Below are 20024 nucleotides of genomic sequence, written 5' to 3' on the forward strand. Positions count from 1 at the left end.
TTCATGGCCCTTTCTTCCTCTGTAAGGTGTCTTGGATCATTTTCCCCACTAAAACCTTTCTCTACTGGAGGCTGATCCCGTTGTTTTTTCTATAGAGAGAGATCACTAAAGGTATCCTGATTATTTTGAGTTGAAAGACGATCCCGATTTCTCCATGATTACATTGCCAAATATTTTGGTTTAGCTGATGACAACTTGGCCCAGGTGGAAGCCCCTGGGTCAGTGGGTTGTGGGTCTGAAGGCCCGCTCCAGGACCTCCGCTCTTAAACCAAGGTCCTGTCTATTTGGTCAGATGGTTCTTAACGTTGTCGTGATGCTGTTGAAGGGATTGAAAGGATGTTCTCTGCGTGTCCTGGCCAACATTCCTACTTCACCAAGTATCGCCGAAAAGCGTTTCCCTGGCCATTCATTGACTTGCTGCCTGTGGGACACGACTAGCATGGCATGGCCGACATGTTTACCTGGATGGCAATCATAGGAACATACGACTCGCTCGAAGTAAAAAGACAAAGGCCCATCTAGCTCGCCTTCTCCCATCCTGGTAGTCCCATGATACAATGATCATAGAATCATAGAAATTTACAGCACAGAAGGAGGCCATTCGGCCCATCGTGTCCGTGCCGGCCGACAAAGAGCTATCCGGCCTAATCCCACTTTCCAGCTCTTGGTCTGTAGCCCTGGAGGTTACAGCACTTCAAGCACATATCCAAGAACTTTTTAAATGTGATGAGGGTTTCTGCCTCTCCCACCCTTTCAGGCAGTGAGTTCCAGACCCCCACCACCCTCTGGGTGAAGAAATTTCCCCTCAAATCTCCTCTAATCCTCCTACCAATTACTTTAAATCTATGCCCCCTGGTTATTGACCCCTCTGCTAAGGGAAATAGGTCCTTCCTATCTCATCTATCAAGGCCCCTCATAATTTTATACACCTGAATAACCACACCTCAGCCTCCTCTGTTCTAATGGAAACAACCCCAGCCTATCCAATCTTTCCTCATAGCTAAAATTCCCCAGTCCTGGCAACATCCTTGTAAAACTCCTCTGCACCATTGCTAGTGCAATCACATCCTTCCTGCAATGTGGTGACCAGAACTGCACACAGTATTCTAGCTGCGGCCTAACTAGTGTTTTATACAGTTCAAGCATAACCCCCCTGCTCTTATATTCTGTGCCTCAGCTAATAAAGGCAAGTATCCCGTGTGCCTTCTTAACCACCTTATCTACCTGTCCTGTTACCTTCAGGGATCTGTGGACATGCACTCCAAGGTCCCTCTGTTCCTCTACACTTCTCAGTGTCCTACCATTTAATGTGTATTCCCTTGCCTTGTTAACCCTCCCCAAATGCATTACCTTGCACTTCTCCATGATAATGGAGTTGTTGACTAATCACAGCGATCAGTCTCGATCAATGGGTCTACAACAGACCCAGACATGAGGCGAGGAAAACCCCCAGTGGTGGAGGAGCTTTGGGAACCAGAGGTCCAAAGTCACCTGTTCCTCCCCCTGTGCTCGCCGCACTCACAACACGTCCTGGTGTGCAGTGTGACTCCAGTCCCACACTATGTGGCAAAAGAACCAGAGGGGAGATGAGAATTTTTTGTACGCAGCGAGTTGTTGTGATCTGGAACGCGCTGCCTGAAAGGGCGGTGGAAGCAGATTCAATAGTAACTTTCAAAAGGGAATTGGATAAATACTTGAAAAAGAAATGAAATTGCAGGGAAAGAGCAGGAGGGTGTGGAACTAATTGGAGAGCTCTTTCAAAGAGCTGGCACAGGCACGATGGGCCGAATGGCCTCCTTCTGTGTGGTATGATTTTGTGATATATTCCACTATTAACGCTCTCTCAAGTGGCCTGAATTGTCCAAACAATCACTGTGAAAGTTCAAGAATTGAAGGTGGCCCTCTCTCACAGGGCAAGAAATGGAGAGTATTTTTAAATTCATTGTTGGGGATCTGGGCATCGCTGGCCAGGCCAGCATTTATTGCCCATCCCTAATTGCCCCTTGAGAAGGTGGTGGTGGTGAGCCGCCTTCTTGAACCGCTGCAGTCCGTGTGGTGAAGGTACTCCCACAGTGCTGTTAGGGAGGGAGTTCCAGGATTTTGACCCAGCGACGATGAAGGAATGGCCGATATATTTCCAGGTCGGGATGGTGTGTGTGACTCAGAGGGGAGCGTAAAAGTTTTATTATATTTTTAGAAACACCTCGATAATGACGGTCTTTTAATTCTAACAGAGCGGCAGATCCGGATACAGAGGCAGCATGAAAGCCGCTCAGGATTTTTCCGCGAATCAAGATGCGGAAGCTCTCTACAACGCAATGAAAGGATTTGGTAAGGAGACTTCTTCGGCACCGTAAATCTTGCTCAACTAGTGACAGCTTGGCTCAGGTGTTAGCAAGTACGGTCGTGTGGTGCTGGTCAGGTTACAGGGGCTGGTTATCCAGAAGCCAGGACCATAGAACATGAGTTGAAAATCCCACCATGGCAGTTTGGGAACCTGGAGTCCCGTTAAAAAGAAAATCTGGAAATAAAAAGCTTGTGTCGGTGAAAAAATGTGACCGTGTAGCTGTCGGATTGTCGTAAAACCCGGCTGGTTTACTAATTGTCTATATTCACCAGCTGATACCTGGGATGGCAGGAATGACGTATGAGGAGAGATTGGGTCGATTGGGCTTATACTCGCTCGAGTTTAGAAGAATGAGAGGGGATCTCATTGAAATTTATAAAATTCTGACAGGACTGGACAGACTAGATGCAGGAAGGATGTTCCCGATGGCCGGGGAGTCCAGAACCAGGGGTCACAGTCTAAGGATAAGGGGTAAGCCATTTAGGACAGAGATGAGGAGGAATTTCTTCACCCAGAGAGTGGTGAACCTGTGGAATTCTCTACCACAGAAGGCAGTAGAGGCCAATTCATTAAATATATTCAAGAAGGAGTTGGGTATATTTCTTAAGTCTAAAGGGATCAAGGGATATGGGGAGAAAGCAGGGACCGGGTACTGAAATTGGATGATCAGCCATGATCTCAATGAATGGCGGATCAGGCTCGAGGGGCCGAATGGCCTACTCCTGCTCCTATCTTCTATGTTTCTATGTAATGTCCTTTGAGGGAAGGAAAGCTGCTGTCCTTACCCGGTCTGGGCCTATATGTGACTCCAGTCCCACACCAATGTGGTTGACAAGTAACCACCCTATGAAGCACTGAGGGAGTTCTGCACTGTCGGAGGTGCCGTCTTTCGGATGAGACATTAAACCGAGGCCCCGTCTGCTCTTTCGGGTGGATGTAAAAGATTCCACGGCCTTTATTTTGAAGAAGAGCTGGAGAGTTGTCCCGGGCGCTAATATTTATCCCTCAACCAACATCACTAAAAACAGATTATCTGGTCATTGTCACATTGCTGTTTGTGGGAGCTTGCTGTGCGCAAATTGGCTGCCGCGTTTCCTACATTACAACAGTGGCTACACTCCAAAAAGTACTTCATTGGCTGTAAAGCGCATTGCCGTGTCCTGAGGTCATGAAAGGCGCTATAGAAATGCAAGTCTTTCTTTTTAAAGTGCTCGGCAAGCCAATCAGCTTTTTCAAAAGACCCACCACCAATGTTAACAACATAACTTAAGAACACAAGAAATAGGAGCAGGAGTCGGCCATTCAGCCCTTCGAGCCTGCTCTGCCATTCAATAAGATTGTGGCTGTTCTTCTTCCTCATCGCCACCTTCCTGCACTATCCCCATATCCCTTGATTCCCTTAATATCCAAAAATCTATCGATCTCTGTCTTGAATATACTCAACGACTGAGCCTCCACAGCCCTCTGGGGTAGAGAATTCCAAAGATTCACCACCCTCTGAGTGAAGAAATCCCTCCTCATCTCAGTCCTAAATGGCCGACCCCTTATTCTGAGACTGTGACCCCTGGTTCTAGACTCCCCAGCCAGGGGAAACAACCTCCCTGCATCTACCCTGTCAAGCCCTGTAAGAATTTTGTATGTTTCAATGAGATCACCTCTCATTCTTCCAAACTCTAGAGAATATAGGCCTAGTCTACTCAATCTCTCCTCATAGGACAATCCCCCCATCCCAGGAATCAGTCTGGTGAACCTTTGTTGCACTCCCTCTATGGCAAGTATATCCTTCCTTAGGTAAGGAGACCAAAACTGTGCACAATACTCCAGGTGTGGTCTCACCAGGGCCCTATATAATTGCAGTAAGACGTCTTTACTCTTATACTCAAATCCTCTTGTAATAAAGGCCAACATACCATTTGCTTTCCTAATTGCTTGCTGTACCTGCATGTTAACTTTCAGTGATTCGTGTACAAGGACACCCAGGTCCCTCTGAACACCAACATTTCCCAATCTCTCACCATTTAAAAAATACTCTGCTTTTCTATTTTTCCTACCAAAGTGGATAACTTCACATTTCTCCACATTATATTCCATTTGCCATGTTCTTGCCCACTCACTTAGCCTGTCTATATCCCCTTCAAGCCTCCTTGCATCCTCCTCACAACTTACATTCCCACCCAGCTTTGTATCATCAGCAAACTTGGATATATTACATTTGGTCCCCTCATCCAAATCATTGATGTAGATTGTGAATAGCTGAGGCCCAAGCACTGATCCTTGCGGTACCCCACTAGTTACAGCCTGCCAACCCGAAAATGACCCGTTTATTCCTACTCTCTGTTTTCTGTCCGTTAACCAATCCTCAATCCGTGCTAGTATATTACCTCAATCCCATGAGCCCTAATTTTGTTTAATAACCTCTTGTGTGGCACCTTATCGAATGCCTTCTGAAAATCCAACTACACCACATCCACTGGTTCCCCCTTATCTATTCTGCTAGTTACAACCTCAAAAAACTCTAACAGATTTGTCAAACACGATTTCCCTTTCATAAATCCGTGTTGACTCTGCCCAATTCTATTATTATTTTCTAAGTGCCCTGTTACCACATCCTTAATAATAGATTCTAGCATTTTCCCTGCTACTGATGTCAGGCTAACTGGTCTGTAGTTCCCCGTTTTCTCTCTCCCTCCTTTCTTAAATAGTGGGGTTACATTTACTACCTTCCAATCCGCGGGAACCATTCTAGAATCTATGAAATTGTGGAAAATGACAACCAATGCATCCACTATCTCTATAGCCACCTCTTTCAAAACCCTAGGATGTAGGCCATCAGGTCCAGGGGATTTATCGGCTTTCAGTCCCATTAATTTCACCAGTACTATTTTTTTTTACCTAATACTAATTTCTTTCAGTTCCTCATTCTCACTAGACCCTTGGTTCTCCACTATTTCCGGGAGGTTTTTTGTGTCTTCTTCCGTGAATGTTCCCGTTAAGCTGCGTGGCCGCGCGGTGATCTGGAGGTCCCGCATGCGCGGACATTTGAATGGGCTGCGCAGCCTGTTACGGGACCGCGCACACAACGCAGAGTTAGAGGGAACATTGGACACCACCACCTTCTCAGGGTAGCTAGGGATGGGTAATAAATGTCAGCCTTGCCAGCGACAACCACATCCTGAGACTAGATTTCTACTGGAAGGAAAAAATCCTTAACTGCGAAACCCCACTTGGATGCTCAGCTCCAACCCCTGAGTGAATGAGGAGTTGCTTTCAATCCTCCACCACTGTGTCCTTTTTGGCCAGTCGCTGGAAAACAAAAAGAGCCACTTTTAAAAAATTCATTCTTGGGATGTGGGCGTCGCCGGCATTTATTGCCCGTCTCTAGTTGCCCACAGTGCTGTTAGAGAGGGAGTTCCAGGATTCTGGCCCAGCGACGATGAAGGAATGGCCGATATATTTCCAAGTCAGGATGGTGTGTGACTTGGAGGGGAACTTGGAGGTGGTGGTGTTCCCATGTGCCTACTGCCCTTGTCCATCTGGGTCATACAGTCATAGAGTTATACAGCACAGAAAACGGCCCTTTGGCCCATCGTATCTGCGCCGGCCATCAAGCCCTGTCTATTCTAATCCCATTTTCCAGCACTTGGTCCGTAGCCTTGTATGCTATGGCATTTCAAGTGCTCATCTAAATGCTTCTTGAATGTTGTGAGGGTTCCTGCCTCTACCACCCTTTCAGGCAGTGAGTTCCAGGTTCCAACCACCCTCTGGGTGAAAAAGTTTTTCCTCAAATCCCCTCTAAACCTCCTGCCCCTTACCTTGAAACTATGCCCCCTGGTTATTGACCCCCCTACTAAGGGGAAAAGTTCCTTTCTATCTACCCTATCTATGCCCTTCATAATTTTGTACACCTCAATCAGGTCCCCCCTCAGCCTTCTCTGCTCTAAGGAAAACAACCCCAGCCTGTCCAGTCTCTCTTCATAGCTGAAGCGCTCCAGCACAGGTAATATCCTGGTGAATCTCCTCTGCACCCTCTCCAATGCAATCACATCCTTCCTATAGTGTGGTGACCAGAACTGCACACAGTATTCCAGCTGTAGCCTAACTCGTGTTTTGTACAGCTCCATCAAAACCTCCCTGTTCTTATATTCTATGCCTCGGCTAATGAAGGCAAGTATCCCATATGCCTTTTTAACCACCTTATCTACCTGTCCTGCTGCCTTCAGAGATCTATGTACATGCACACCAAGGTCCTTCTAATCCTCTGTCCTTCCTAGGGTCCTACCATTCATTGTGTATTCTCTTGCCTTGTTAGTCCTCCCAAAATGCAGGAGGTCAGGGCAATATCCCCTTAAGCTGCACTGCCTCCTGTGCGACCTGCCACCCCCAGTGCACGGCCTATTCAAATTTTTGCGCATGCGCGGTATCTACATTCTAAAAGCCGGCGAGCGGCCTGTGCGGGACCTGTCAGACCACCGCGCGGCTGCGCGCACGCACCTTAGTGAGAACTCTGGGTCACGGGTTTAGGAGGTGCTGTCAAAGAAGCCTTGGCGAGTTGCTGCAGTGCATCCCGTAGACAGTATGCACTGCAATCATGGTGCGCTGGTGGTGGAGGGAATGGAAGTTTAAGATGGCTAAACCTCTCCTTTTTCTTAACTTGTCCCATTACCATCTCCTTTTGCCTCGCACCGTCATCCCTTATGTCGTTCAATCTCTCCTGCCTTCCATCCTATCACAGACCTTCCCTTTTGTCCTTTCCTCCCCTCCCCCCTTTCCCTGCCCCTACACTTGCTTAAAAACCTGTTCCATCTCCAACTTTTTCCAGTTCTGACGAAGGGTCATCGACCTGAAACATTAACTCTGTTTATCTCTCCACGGATGCTGGCTGGCCTGCTGAGTGTTTCCAGCGTTTTCTGTTTTTATTTAAGGTGGTGGATGGGCTGCCGATCAAGCGGGCTGCCTTTTCCTGGATGGGAAAGACCCGCCCTGTGTTTCCTCCTCTGTCCTTGGTCTCATAGAAACATAGAAGATAGGAGCAGGAGTAGGCCATTCGGCCCCTTGAGCCCCATTCAATGCGATCATGGCTGATCATCCAAATTCAGTACCCTGTACCTGCCTTCTCCCCATATCCCTTGATCCCTTTAGCTTTAAGAAATATATCCAACTCCTTCTTGAATATATTTAATGAATTGGCCTCCACTGCCTTCTGTGGTAGAGAATTCCACAGGTTCACCACTCTCTGGGTGAAGAAATTCCTCCTCATCTCTGTCCTAAATGGCCTACTGTTAAGTCTGTGTGTTCTAGTTGTAATTACTAACACAGACTACAAGATTAAAGTTCAACAGGTCTTTACTGGTTGGAGGTCAGGACTATACTAAATACAATATTACTACACAGTGCTTATATACCGGTGGTCACCACCGGTATTACGTATACAGCAGCCAGAGAAAGTAGTACATCTCTTAAGGTGGAACAGGCTTAAGTTCTCTTAAGGTGGAACAGGTTACATACACCACAATCCTCCCTTTTTAGCTTAACAGTCATATCCCCATTTAACATAACATAATAACATATATAACTTCAGGTATAAACAGTTCAAAGGTTCAGTCTCTCAGGAGGCCTTCTGATTCGGTTTGGATAACGCCTTTCAGTGGTCTCTGATTCCTGTTGCTGAGGTGACTCCTCTAGTTGGTCTCCCATGCATTGGGTGTTATCATCATCAGGTACATTCCCTGCCGAGGTAGATGCTTCAGGTTCATTAACGTCTTCCACAGTTGTCTCTGTCGCAACCATGGGTTCGGCCCTTGCTCTCGATTCTACCAGTTGATCCGCATGACGCCTTATCACATTGTTACCAATATCTACTGTGTACATCAGAGGTCCTTGTCTGGCCCGAATTGTTCCGGACTGCCATTTTTCGTTTCCATAGCCCCTTGCCAACACTGGTTGTCCTACGTCGAAACTTCGAGTGGTCTTGTTATTAATATGCCGGAACTGTTTGTTTTCCACTTCCCTCCGCACATTTGGTTTTAACAAGTCCAACCTGGACCGCAACCTCCTGTTATAAAACATCATGGCAGGACTTTGGTTAGTCACTGCATGAGCGGCGTTTCAATATGCCATTAGGAAATTGTCCACCTTGTGCTGTAGCGGAATCTGATCATCGTTCATGGCCTTTATTGCCTTTTTGAATGTTTGGACAAATCTCTCGGCCAACCCGTTTGTCGCCGGATGATATGGGGCAGAGGTATAATGTTTCACCCCATTCTTCTTTAAGAATTTTTGGAATTCTTCCGACACGAACTGTGGTCCGTTGTCCGAACAGATCTGTTCTGGCAATCCGTTCCTTGCGAATATTGTTCTTAACACCGCAATTGTCTTTTCTGAAGTAGTGGTATTCATCTTGATCACTTCTGGCCATTTGGAATGTGCGTCCACCGCAATTAGGAACATGGAGTCCATGAATGGACCAGCAAAGTCAATATGTACGCGTTGCCATGGGGCTGAAGGCCATTCCCATGGGTGTAGTGGTGCGATCGGAGGTGCATTTTGCACTTTTTGGCACCCAGCACAGCTTTTCGTCAACTCCTCTATCTGTTGGTCAATACCCGGCCACCATACATAAGCCCTAGCAAGACTTTTCATCTTAACTCCCCCCAGATGACCTTCATGCAGTTCTTTTAGAACTCTTTCCCTTAACTTGGGAGGAATAATCACTCTTGTCCCGTACATCAAAGTACCATGGCAGACGGACAGCTGGTCTCGCCTTGCCGAGAATGCCGGTAACAGAGGATCACCACGTGTTGGCCATCCTTTCACTGTCACCTCGTAGACTCTGGACAGTGTCGGGTCGTTCCTGGTTTCTCTTTCAATACTTGCATTGGTGACTGGTAAACACTCGATGATGGTCGAATGAAATAACTCAACAGGGTCAACTTTCGTCGTTTCTTCTTCTTCAGGTAGTGGCAGGCGCGACAGCCCATCAGCATTGCCATGCTACTTCGTACCTTTGAATTCTATTTGATATTGATGTGCCCCTAGGAAAAGGGACCATCTCTGGAGACGCTGTGCTGTCATCACTGAAACACCCTTCTTAGGGTTAAAAATGGATACCAACGGCTGATGGTCTGTCAGAAGTGTGAATTTTTGGCCCTGCAGGTAATGATTAAACTTCTTCACTCCCCATACAAGGCTGAGAGCCTCCTTATCGATCTGCGCATAGTTGCGCTCAGCGGAGGTCAATGATCTGGATGCAAACGCGACTGGCCTTTCCGTGCCATTTGGCAACTTGTGTGAGAGTACTGCCCCAATACCATATGGAGAAGCATCACAAGCCAACCGAATAGGCAGTGTCGGGTTGAAGTGAGCCAACACTTCCTCTGAGGTGATCAATTCTTTGCTTTTGCGAAATGCCTTCTTACAGTTTTCGCTCCATTCCCATGGTACCCCCTTCTGTAAAAGAGCGTTTAGCGGGTGCAGTACCGTGGATAGATTTGGTAGAAATTTATGGTAATAGTTAATCAATCCTAGAAACGACCTCAACTGAGAGACATTATCCGGAGCGGGAGCCTTTACAACTGCCTCTATCTTGTCAGGAGACTTATGAAGCCCCTCCCGGTCAGTGACATGACCACAGTACGAGATCCGCTTCTGGAAGAACTCACATTTCTGCCGATTAACTCTAAGTCCATACTCTTTCAGTCTGTTGAGCACCAGTTCCAAGTTTGCGAGGTGTTCTTCATCACCATCACCTGTAATCAGAATATCGTCCAGGTAACATTGTGTGCCTGGAATTCCCTGTAATACCTGCTCCATGGCCCTCTGCCAAATTGCTGGAGCCGATGCCACTCCAAAAACCAGCCTATTGTACCGGTACAAACCTCGATGCGTGTTGATCGTGAGGTATTGGCGTGACTCTTCTTCAACCTCCATCTGCAAGTACGCCTGCGCCAGGTCTATCTTGGTGAAGTGTTTCCCGCCAGACAACGAAGCAAAAATATCCTCAATCCGCGGAAGCGGATACTGCACCGTGTGAAGCACCGGATTAACGGTGATTTTGAAATCTCCACAGATGCGAACCTTCCCTGGTTCTCCTGGCTTGTTGCTCGAAGGACGTTTCATAACGGGAACAATGGGCGTAGCCCACTCACTCCAATCTACCTTAGACAGTACACCTGAACGTTCTAGCGCTTCCAGTTCCGCTTCTACAGTAGGTCGTATTGCATAGGGTACCTATGGCTTTAAAAAATTTTGGGTGTGTATGTTCATCAATCTTGATGTTTGCCGTAATTCCTCTCAGTGTTCCCAGTCCCTGCTGGAACACCTCTTTAGCATCATCCAATATTTTGGACAATCGTTTAGGTTTGACATCTGTTTCCCCGGAATCTACCGTTAGTGCCTTCAAGGAGTGCCAGTCCATATTCATTTTCCTAATCCACTCCCGTCCCAGTAGTGGTGGACCTCCTTCAGGTAGCACATATAAGTCCATTACTTGGCTTTCTTCGCCCTTGTGGACCACTTTTACCTCTATCTTTCCAATGGGGTACACTCTTTGCCCCGTGTATGTTTTCAATATAATCTCCGTATCCCGTAGGGGAATATGTTGGAATAACCTTTTGTAATCTTTCTTATTCATGGCCGTCAATGCCGATCCAGTGTCCAATTCCATCTTTACTTGGACTCCTGCTACCTGAAGGGTGACCCAAATTGTCTGGAGATCTGCATCCTTACCAACGTTGTGTACTCTTAAGCTACCCAGTTCATTACTGCTAGCGTCTGAATCTGACTTCTGTTCGGTCGAACTGTTCTTTGTCACCTTGTGTACCTTTATGTATTTTCCTTGCGGTGACTTTTTGTTGCTGGTCTTCTTTCCTGACCGGCATACTTTAGCTATGTGGCCAAGCCTGCCACACGTTCTGCATTCTTGGTTTTTAAACCAACACTGGTTCTGATCGTGCGTTGTCTTTCCACAATGATAACATTTTACAGTACTCAAACCCAATTTATTTGTACTGAGTTCTGGTGACCGTAGCTGCATTACTGCCGTGCCTCTCGCTGCGGCTTCGTGTGCTGCTGCCATAGTGACCGCTTTCTCAAGCGTCAGCTCATTCTCCTCGAGCAGTCGCTTTTGTGTACCTTCTTTTAATAAACCACACACAAATTTATCTCGTAGCGCCTCTGTCAGTCTCGTTCCAAACTGACAGTACTTTGCTAGCTTACGCAATTCCATTAAATATTCAGCATTGCTTTCATCCTTCAGCTGCTTTCTGCTGTAAAATTTAAATCGTTCCACTAGCATCAGCGGCGTGGGGTTTAGATGATTTTTCAGGACAGTAACAATCTCCTCGAACGTCTTATCCGCCGGTTCATCTGGTGATAAAAGGTGTTTCAATTGCCCGTATGTCTTCGCACCCATTAAGTTTAATAATGTTAGTGCTTTCTCTTCATCTGGGATTTTATTTGCTTTACAATAATTTTGTATGCGTTCTACATACATGGCCCAATCTTCGATGTCGCTATCAAAGGTATTAATGTTCCCATGTTTAGGCATCGTTGCAGTTTAATTTATTTTAATTTTTATCCAAGATGGCGGCTTCCCGCTCTTGTCTTCGTCCTCCGCCTACAAAATGGCGGTTTTCCCGTGCTTGGCGGTCTTCACCCGTCCCCCGACGCTGTCTCCGCTTCACCGCGGCTCTCGCGCCTTCAGTTGCCCCAGATGCTGCGCCTTTTTAGCCCGAATGCGGCCCGGCCCTTATCACCAGCCGCGATTGATGTCCCCGCGCTGCGCCTTTCGGCCCGAATGCGGCCCGGCCCTTATCTCCGGTCGCGATCGATCTCACTGCCCTTATTCCTCCGTCTTCCCTCCCCGTCTGTACAGCCAACGCGGCCGACTTTCTGGTCGCGTCGCTGCCCAGCTTACCCACCACCGAGGTAGAAAGAAGATAGCTGACAGCCGCTGATGGAGGCTTCGAGTTCAGGATGTCTTCTGCACTCTGGTTTCTCGATGTCTGCCGCGCGACGTGTCTTCCAGCTGGGCGATGAGGGTGGAAGCCTCTCTTCGACGTCCGTTCTGTGGACGAAGCCGCCGTGGATATAAACTGCCGCAGGGTAAGAATCGGACTCGTCGCCACTGTTAAGTCTGTGTGTTCTAGTTGTAATTACTAACACAGACTACAAGATTAAAGTTCAACAGGTCTTTACTGGTTGGAGGTCAGGACTACTACTAAATACAATATTACTACACAGTGCTTATATACCGGTGGTCACCACCGGTATTACGTATGCAGCAGCCAGAGAAAGTAGTACATCTCTTAAGGTGGAACAGGCTTAAGTTCTCTTAAGGTGGAACAGATTACATACACCACACCTACCCCTTATCCTTAGACTGTGACCCCTGGTTCTGGACTCCCCGACCATCGGGAACATCCTTCCTGCATCTAGTCTGTCCAGTCCTGTCAGAATTTTGTAAGTTTCAATGAGATCCCCTCTCATTCTTCTAAACTCCAGCGAGTACAAGCCCAATCGACCCAATCTCTCCTCATACGTCATTCCTGCCATCCCAGGTATCAGCCTGGTGAATCTTCGCTGAACTCCTTCCATGGCAAGAACATCCTTCCTCAGATAAGGCGACCAAAACTGCACACAATACTCAAGATGTGGTCTCACCAAGGCCCTGTACAACTGCAGCAAGACATCCTTGTTCCTGTACTCAAACCCTCTCGCTATGAAGGCCAACATACCATTTGCCTTCTTAACCGCCTGCTGCACCTGCATGCTTACCTTCAGTGACTGGTGCACAAGGACACCCAGGTCTCGTTGCACTTCCCCTTCTCCCAATCTATTGCCATTCAGATAATAATCTGCCTTCCTGTTTTTGCCACCAAAGTGGATAACATCACATTTATCCACGTTATATTGCATCTGCCATGCTTCTGCCCAATCACCCAACCTGTCCAAATCATCCTGGAGTTTCTCGGCATCCTCCTCACAGCACACACGCCCACCCAGCTTTGTGTCATCTGCAAATTTGGAGATATTACATCTAGTTCCCTTGTCTAGATCATTAATATATATTGTGAATAGCTGGGGTCAAAGGACCGATCCCTGCGGCACCCCACTAGTCACTGCCTGCCACTTGGAAAAAGACCCGTTTATTCCAACTCTTTGCTTTCTGTCTGCCAACCAGTTCTCTATCCAAGTCAATACCTTAATCATGGCTGATCATCCAAATTCAGTACCCTGTCCCTGCTTTCTCCCCATATCCCTTGATCCCTTTAGCCTCAAGAAATATATCTAACTCCTTCTTGAATATATTTAATGAATTGGCCTCCACTGCCTTGTGTGCTAGAGAATTCCACAGGTTCACCACTCTCTGGGTGAACAAATTCCTCCTCATCTCTGTCCTAAATATCTTACCCCTTATCCTTAGACTGTGACCACTGGTTCTGGACTGATCCAGGTACAGCAGAGGTAACAGCAGGCAAAGACAGTCTCGCCCAAACGCTTTGGTAGCGTGTTGGGGTTGCACTGATCAACGCAGATGCCCCACTGGGCTAAGCATGACTTGAATCCGCAGGCGAACTTTTATAATGTGCCAGAACTGACCTCCTGTGCTTTTTTGAATACAGGCAGTGATAAAGAAACCATCATCGACTTATTGACCAGCAGGTCCAATGCGCAACGCCAGCAGATCTACACGGGCTACAAGGCTCTCTACGGAAGGGTAATTTATTGTTTGTGCTCTCATGCATGTTAAGAAGTCATTTATCTTTTTACTAAAATTAATCTCTGCCTTAGAAAGATAGATGTTGCAGCACAGTGGGAGATCTGTGCTGGTTAGTTCCACACCATTGCTACCAGCTTTTACCCTATTTCCCCGCGCCCTTCATTTATTTATTTAATTCTCTCGGAAATGTGATAGACTTGAATTCAATCGCTCCCTGTGGAAACATATTCCATGTTCTGATCCTTTCTGGAAACAAAGTCCTTCTAACCTTCCGCTTTATGCTTCACATTCTAATCCTGAGTTTATTCCCACTTGTTACTGATTCACTGACTAGTGGAAAAGCTTAACCCATTCATCATTTGAACACTTCTAATTAGATCTTCCCTTTAATCTCGTCTCCCTTTATAACTAGATCATCCGAACACTGGTATGCTCCCAGTGAACCTCTACTTTCATGACTGCAATTTCCTATCAGTAGCCACCACAGTCACAATAGACCAAATGAGACTAAAGGTACAACTCTACCAGAGAGAAGGCCCAGGCATGATGGGCCGAATGGGCAGAGGGAATGGGAATGGGACTAGAAACATAGAACATAGAAAAATAGGAGCAGGAGTAGGCCCTTCGAGCCTGCTCCACCATTCAGTGTGATCATGGCTGATTTTCTATCTCAATACCATATTCCCACTCTCTCCCCATACCCCTCGATGCCTTAATCTTGTCCCTTAGTCCCATTCCCATTCCCTTTGCCCATTCGGCCCATCGTGCCTGGGCCTTCTCTCTGATAGAGTTGTATCTTTTCGTCCCATTTGGCCTATTGTGACTGTGGTGGCTACAATTAGGAAATTGCAGTCATGAAAGTAGAGGTTCACTGGGAGCATACCAGGGTTCGGATGATTTAGTTATAAAGGGAGACGAGATTAAAGGGAAGATCTAATAGACTAAGGGAAGAGCTGTATCAGAGAGAAGGCCCAGGCACGATGGGCCGAATGGGCAAAGGGATTGGGAATGGGACTACGGGAAGAGCTGTATCTGAGAGAAGGCCCAGGTATGATGGGCTGAATGGGATTAAAATAGATCGAGAGAGAGAGAGAGAGAGAGAGCGAGCACAGCACGCGATGGGTTAAATGGGATGACTAAAACCAGACACACGTCTCCAATTGCAGCTTGACGAACCTCTTGTACAGACTCGTGCTCACCTCTTTGCTATTACGTTTCACACCCCTGCATGTAAAAGCCAGCATGGCATTTCACACAGTGATTTCTTGTTGATGTACCAGATGTCGTTGGGAGCCTGAGTAAGGTGTCATTTTCTTAAAAATAGTGTTTTTGAGCCATTGTAGATTGCAAGTCGGATTACCTACCGCCAATATATAATTTCCAATCTGTGGCATTTAAAAAATAAACAGGTTCATGGGCCGTGTCAAACAAGTACCGACAGGATGTTAACACTGCATTAGCTAGTGTGCTAAAATTAGTCACATAGGGAGTTGAACACTTTATAATCACGCTGCTGGGGCAAGAGGTTTTGGACATTGTAAGGACAAACAGAGCAAGGATAAGAACATAATATAACAACATAAGAATTAGGAGCAGGAGTCGGCCATTCGGCCCCTCGAGCCTGCTCCGCCATTCAATAAGACCATGGCTGATCTTCGACCTCAACTCCACTTTCCCGCCCGATCCCCATACCCCTTGATTACCCTGGAGTCCAAAAATCTCAGCCTTGAATATACTCAACGACTGAGCCTCCACTGCCCTCTGGGGCAGAGAATTCCAAAGATTCACAACCCTCTGAGTGAAGAAATTTCTCCTCATCTCAGCCTTAAGTGGCTGGCCCCTTATCCTGAGACTGTGACCCCTAGTTCTAGACTCTCCAGCCAGGGGAAACAACCTCTCATCATCTACCCTGTCAATCCCCCTCAGAATCTTTTATGTTTCAATGAGATCACCTCTCATTCTTCTAAACTCCAGAGAGTATCGGCCCAAACTACTCAATCTCTCCTCATAGCACAGCCCTCTCATCACAGGAATCAACACAGAGAGAGACCATATGGGAACTCACTCGACATGGAGGTCAGAGATGGCCCAGGTCTGTGCTGGGTTAGCTGATCTTAGCCAAGGTGGCGGTATGGGGGAAGGGGAGTGCTGCAGTTGGTCTTGGAGTTAGTGAGAGGGGAAGATCAGCCAGGGGTTGCATAGAATTACATAGAATGTACAGCACAGAAACAGGCCAGTCGGCCCAACCAGTCCATGCCGGTGTTTATGCTCCACTCGAGCCTCCTCCCGTCTTTCCTCATCTAAATCTATCAGCGTAACCCTCTATTCCCTTCTCCCTCATAGGCTTATCTAATTGCCCCTTAAATGCATCTATACTATTCGCTTCAACCACTCCCTCATTCTCACCACTCTCTGGGTAAAGACATTTCTTCTGAATTCCCTATTTGATTTCTTGGTGACTATCTTATATTGATGGCCTCTAGTTTTGCTCTTCCCCACAAGTGGAAACATTCTAATATTGGCCCAGAAATTCGGGTCGGAGGCTTCCCACGGGTGCAAGCCCCCGACCTGCACTTGCTTAGCGCGCCGGCCGTTGAGCTGTGGGCCCGCGTGGGATTCCGATCCTGGGCCTGCTCCAACTGCCGGCGCGCAGTGCTCGCGTATCCCAGGGGCGCAGTTAGTGCGAAGCGTCCCCTGGGATCACGTGGGCCATGGAGAGCCAATGGTAGCAGGGAAGACCTGTCAAATCTATGAATACAATTCAGCCCCAAAAACCTAACTAAAACTTCAAATAAGTTTTTTTTTTAATCACATTTTTAAAATAACTATAAATTACATAAAATAACTTTTTTAAACAATTTAAATTTTTGAAAAAATGAATTACATTTTCTAACAGGACTAAAAATAAACTTACCTTTCTTTAAAGTATTTAAAAATAATAAACCTGTGGGAAAAATGTTTTAATTTTACTTAATTCACCACTTACTGTACCTTGTTAAAAGCAGGCCTTGCGACTGCTTTTTATAAGCGCAGCTCCTGGAGACTTACCCTCCCGGAAAAACCTGGAAAAAAGCCGGAAGTTCCAGGCGTACGCGCTGCCTCTCCGGCGCACGCATTCGACCTGTGAACCCCTTCCTTTAAGGGAACGGAAGTTCCGGTTTCCCGCGCATGCGCAGTGCATGCACGAAACCGGCACTTTCATTGGGCCTACGCATGAGTACCCAGCGCGTACTCACCCGTGGGGGACCCGAAGTTCTGGCTCATTCTCTCTGTATCCACTCTATCAAAAACTTTCATCAGTTTAAGGATTTCTATTAGGTCACCCCTCAGCCTTCTCTTTTCAAGTTGTAGAGACCAGGCTTGTATTCCCTTGTGTATAGCTGATCAAGGGGGTGATCTAATCGAGGTGTTTAAAATGATCAAAGTGTTTGACAGCGTAGATAGAGAGAAACTATTTCCTCTGGTGGGGTGGGGGGAGTCCAGAACGAGGGGGCATGACCTTAAAATTAGAGCCAGGCCGTTCAGGGCTGATGTCAGGAAGCACTTCTTCGCACAAAGGGTGGTGGAAATCTGGAACTCTCTCCCCCAAAAAGCTGTTGAGGCTGGGGGTCAATTGAGAATTTCAACACTGCGATTGATAGAATTTTTGTTGGGTAAGGGGTAGATGGAGTTAAGATACAGATCAGCCGTGATCTAATTGAATAGCGGAACAGGCTCGAGGGGTCAGAAACTGTATTGTATTTTTTAAGAAAATGACAAGATTTTTGTGTCGCAGGATCTGATTGACGACCTGAAATATGAATTAACCGGAAAGTTTGAGAGACTGATCATCGGCCTCATGAAAGCTCCTGCAGTCTACGACGCCAAAGAGCTGAAAGATGCAGTCGAGGTAAAATTGTACTTGCATATTTGTAGTTTCCATGAAAGCCAAGACACTTAAGGCACTGTCGGAGGTGCCGTCTTTTGGATGTGACGTTAAACCGAGGCCCCGTCTGCTCTCTCAGGTGGACGTAAAAGATCCCATGGCCACTATTTCGAAGAAGAGCAGGGGAGTTCTCCCCGGTGTCCTGGGGCCAATATTTATCCCTCAATCAACATCACTAAAACAGATGATCTGGCCATTATCACATCGCTGTTTGTGGGAGCTTGCTGTGTGCAAATTGGCTGCCGCGTTTCCAACATTACAACAGTGACGACAATTCAAAAAGTACTTCATTGGTTGTAAAGTGTCAGCTGTGGCTCAGTGGGTAGCACACTTGCCTCTTGAGAATTAGAAGGTTGTGGGTTCAAGTCCCCACTCCAGGAACTTAAGCACATAAAAAAAATCTAGGCTGGCGCTCCCAGTGCAGTGCTGAGGGAGCGCTGCACTGTTGGAGGTGCGGTCTTTAGGATGAGACGTTAAACCGAGGCCCCGTCTGCTCTCTCGGGTGGACGTAAAAGATCCCACGGTTACTATTGGAAGAAGAGCAGGGGGAGTTCTCCCCAGTGTCCTGGGGCCAATATTTATCCTTCAGTCAACATCACAAACAGATTATCTGGTCATTATCACTTTGCTGTTTGTGGGATCTTGCTGTGCCCAAAGTGGCTGCCACATTTCCTACATTACAACAGTGACTACACTTCAAAAAGTATTTCATTGGCTGGAAAGCGCTTTGGGACATCCTGAAATTGTGAAAGGCGCTATAGAAATACAAGTACATTCTTTTAATTAAGACAAGCGATTTGATGCAGTACAACATCCAATCAGTTGGATCCAAATGGTTTTGGTACTAGACTAACAACCTAGAGGTCATGAGCTCAAATTCCACCAGGGCATGTTGTGGGATAGAATTCAAGAAATTTGATGTTTGTGGGTTGGAATGAGGAGAAAAATTACAAGTATAAACCCAACTGGTTCACTGATTTCGTTCACTTAACAATAAGAAGAAAGAACTTGTTTTTCTATTACGCCTTTCACGAACTTAGGACATCCCAAAGCGCTTTAAGTCCCACTCCAGAGACTTGAGCACAAAATCCAGGCTGACACTCCCTGCACAGTACTGAGGGAGCACCGCACTGTCGGAGGGGCAGTACTGAGGGAGCGCTGCACTGTCGGAGGGGCAGTACTGAGGGAGTGCTGCACTGTTGGAGGGGCAGTACTGAGGGAGCGCCGCACTGTCGGAGGGGCAGTACTGAGGGAGCGCTGCACTGTCGGAGGGGCAGTACTGAGGGAGCGCTGCACTGTCGGAGGGGCAGTACTGAGGGAGCGCTGCACTGTCGGAGGGGCAGTACTGAGGGAGCGCTGCACTGTCGGAGGGGCAGTACTGAGGGAGCGCTGCACTGTCGGAGGGGCAGTACTGAGGGAGTGCTGCACTGTTGGAGGGGCAGTACTGAGGGAGCGCCGCACTGTCGGAGGGGCAGTACTGAGGGAGCGCTGCACTGTCAGAGGGGCAGTACTGAGGGAGTGCTGCACTGTCGGAGGGGCAGTACTGAGGGAGTACTGCACTGTCGGAGGGGCAGTACTGAGGGAGCGCTGCACTGTCGGAGGGGCAGTACTGAGGGAGCGCTGCACTGTCGGAGGGGCAGTACTGAGGGAGTGCTGCACTGTCGGAGGGGCAGTACTGATGGAGTGCTGCACTGTCGGAGGGGCAGTACTGAGGGAGTGCTGCACTGTCGGAGGGGCAGTACTGAGGGAGTGCTGCACTGTCGGAGGCGCAGTACTGAGGGAGTGCCGCACTGTCGCAGGGGCAGTACTGAGGGAGTGCAGCACTGTCGGAGGGGCAGTACTGAGGGAGTGCCGCACTGTCGGAGGGGCAGTACTGAGGGAGCGCCGCACTGTCGGAGGGGCAGTACTGAGGGAGCGCCGCACTGTCCGAGGGGCAGTACTGAGGGAGCGCCGCACTGTCGGAGGGGCAGTACTGAGGGAGCGCTGCACGGTCGGAGGGGCGGTACTGAGGGAGCGCCGCACTGTTGGAGGGA

At 47.7% G+C, this 20024-nt stretch overlaps 1 protein-coding gene across 3 annotated transcripts in view; it reads left to right on the forward strand.

The window, feature by feature from the left end:
* anxa6 (annexin A6) overlaps nt 1-20024 on the forward strand; it is a 196547-nt gene that overhangs the window by 78790 nt on the left and 97733 nt on the right. For all 3 annotated transcript variants that reach the window (XM_085996006.1, XM_085996007.1, XM_085996005.1), the window contains exons 3-5: nt 2235-2331; nt 13969-14063; nt 17842-17955. In XM_085996006.1, coding sequence (XP_085852132.1) covers nt 2235-2331; nt 13969-14063; nt 17842-17955 — 306 coding nt within the window. The remainder of the gene's footprint in view (nt 1-2234; nt 2332-13968; nt 14064-17841; nt 17956-20024) is intronic.

This window comes from Somniosus microcephalus, chromosome 8 (genome assembly GCF_052327205.1).
Source record: "Somniosus microcephalus isolate GS21.2 chromosome 8, FLI_Smic_1.0, whole genome shotgun sequence".
NCBI lineage: Eukaryota > Metazoa > Chordata > Chondrichthyes > Squaliformes > Somniosidae > Somniosus > Somniosus microcephalus.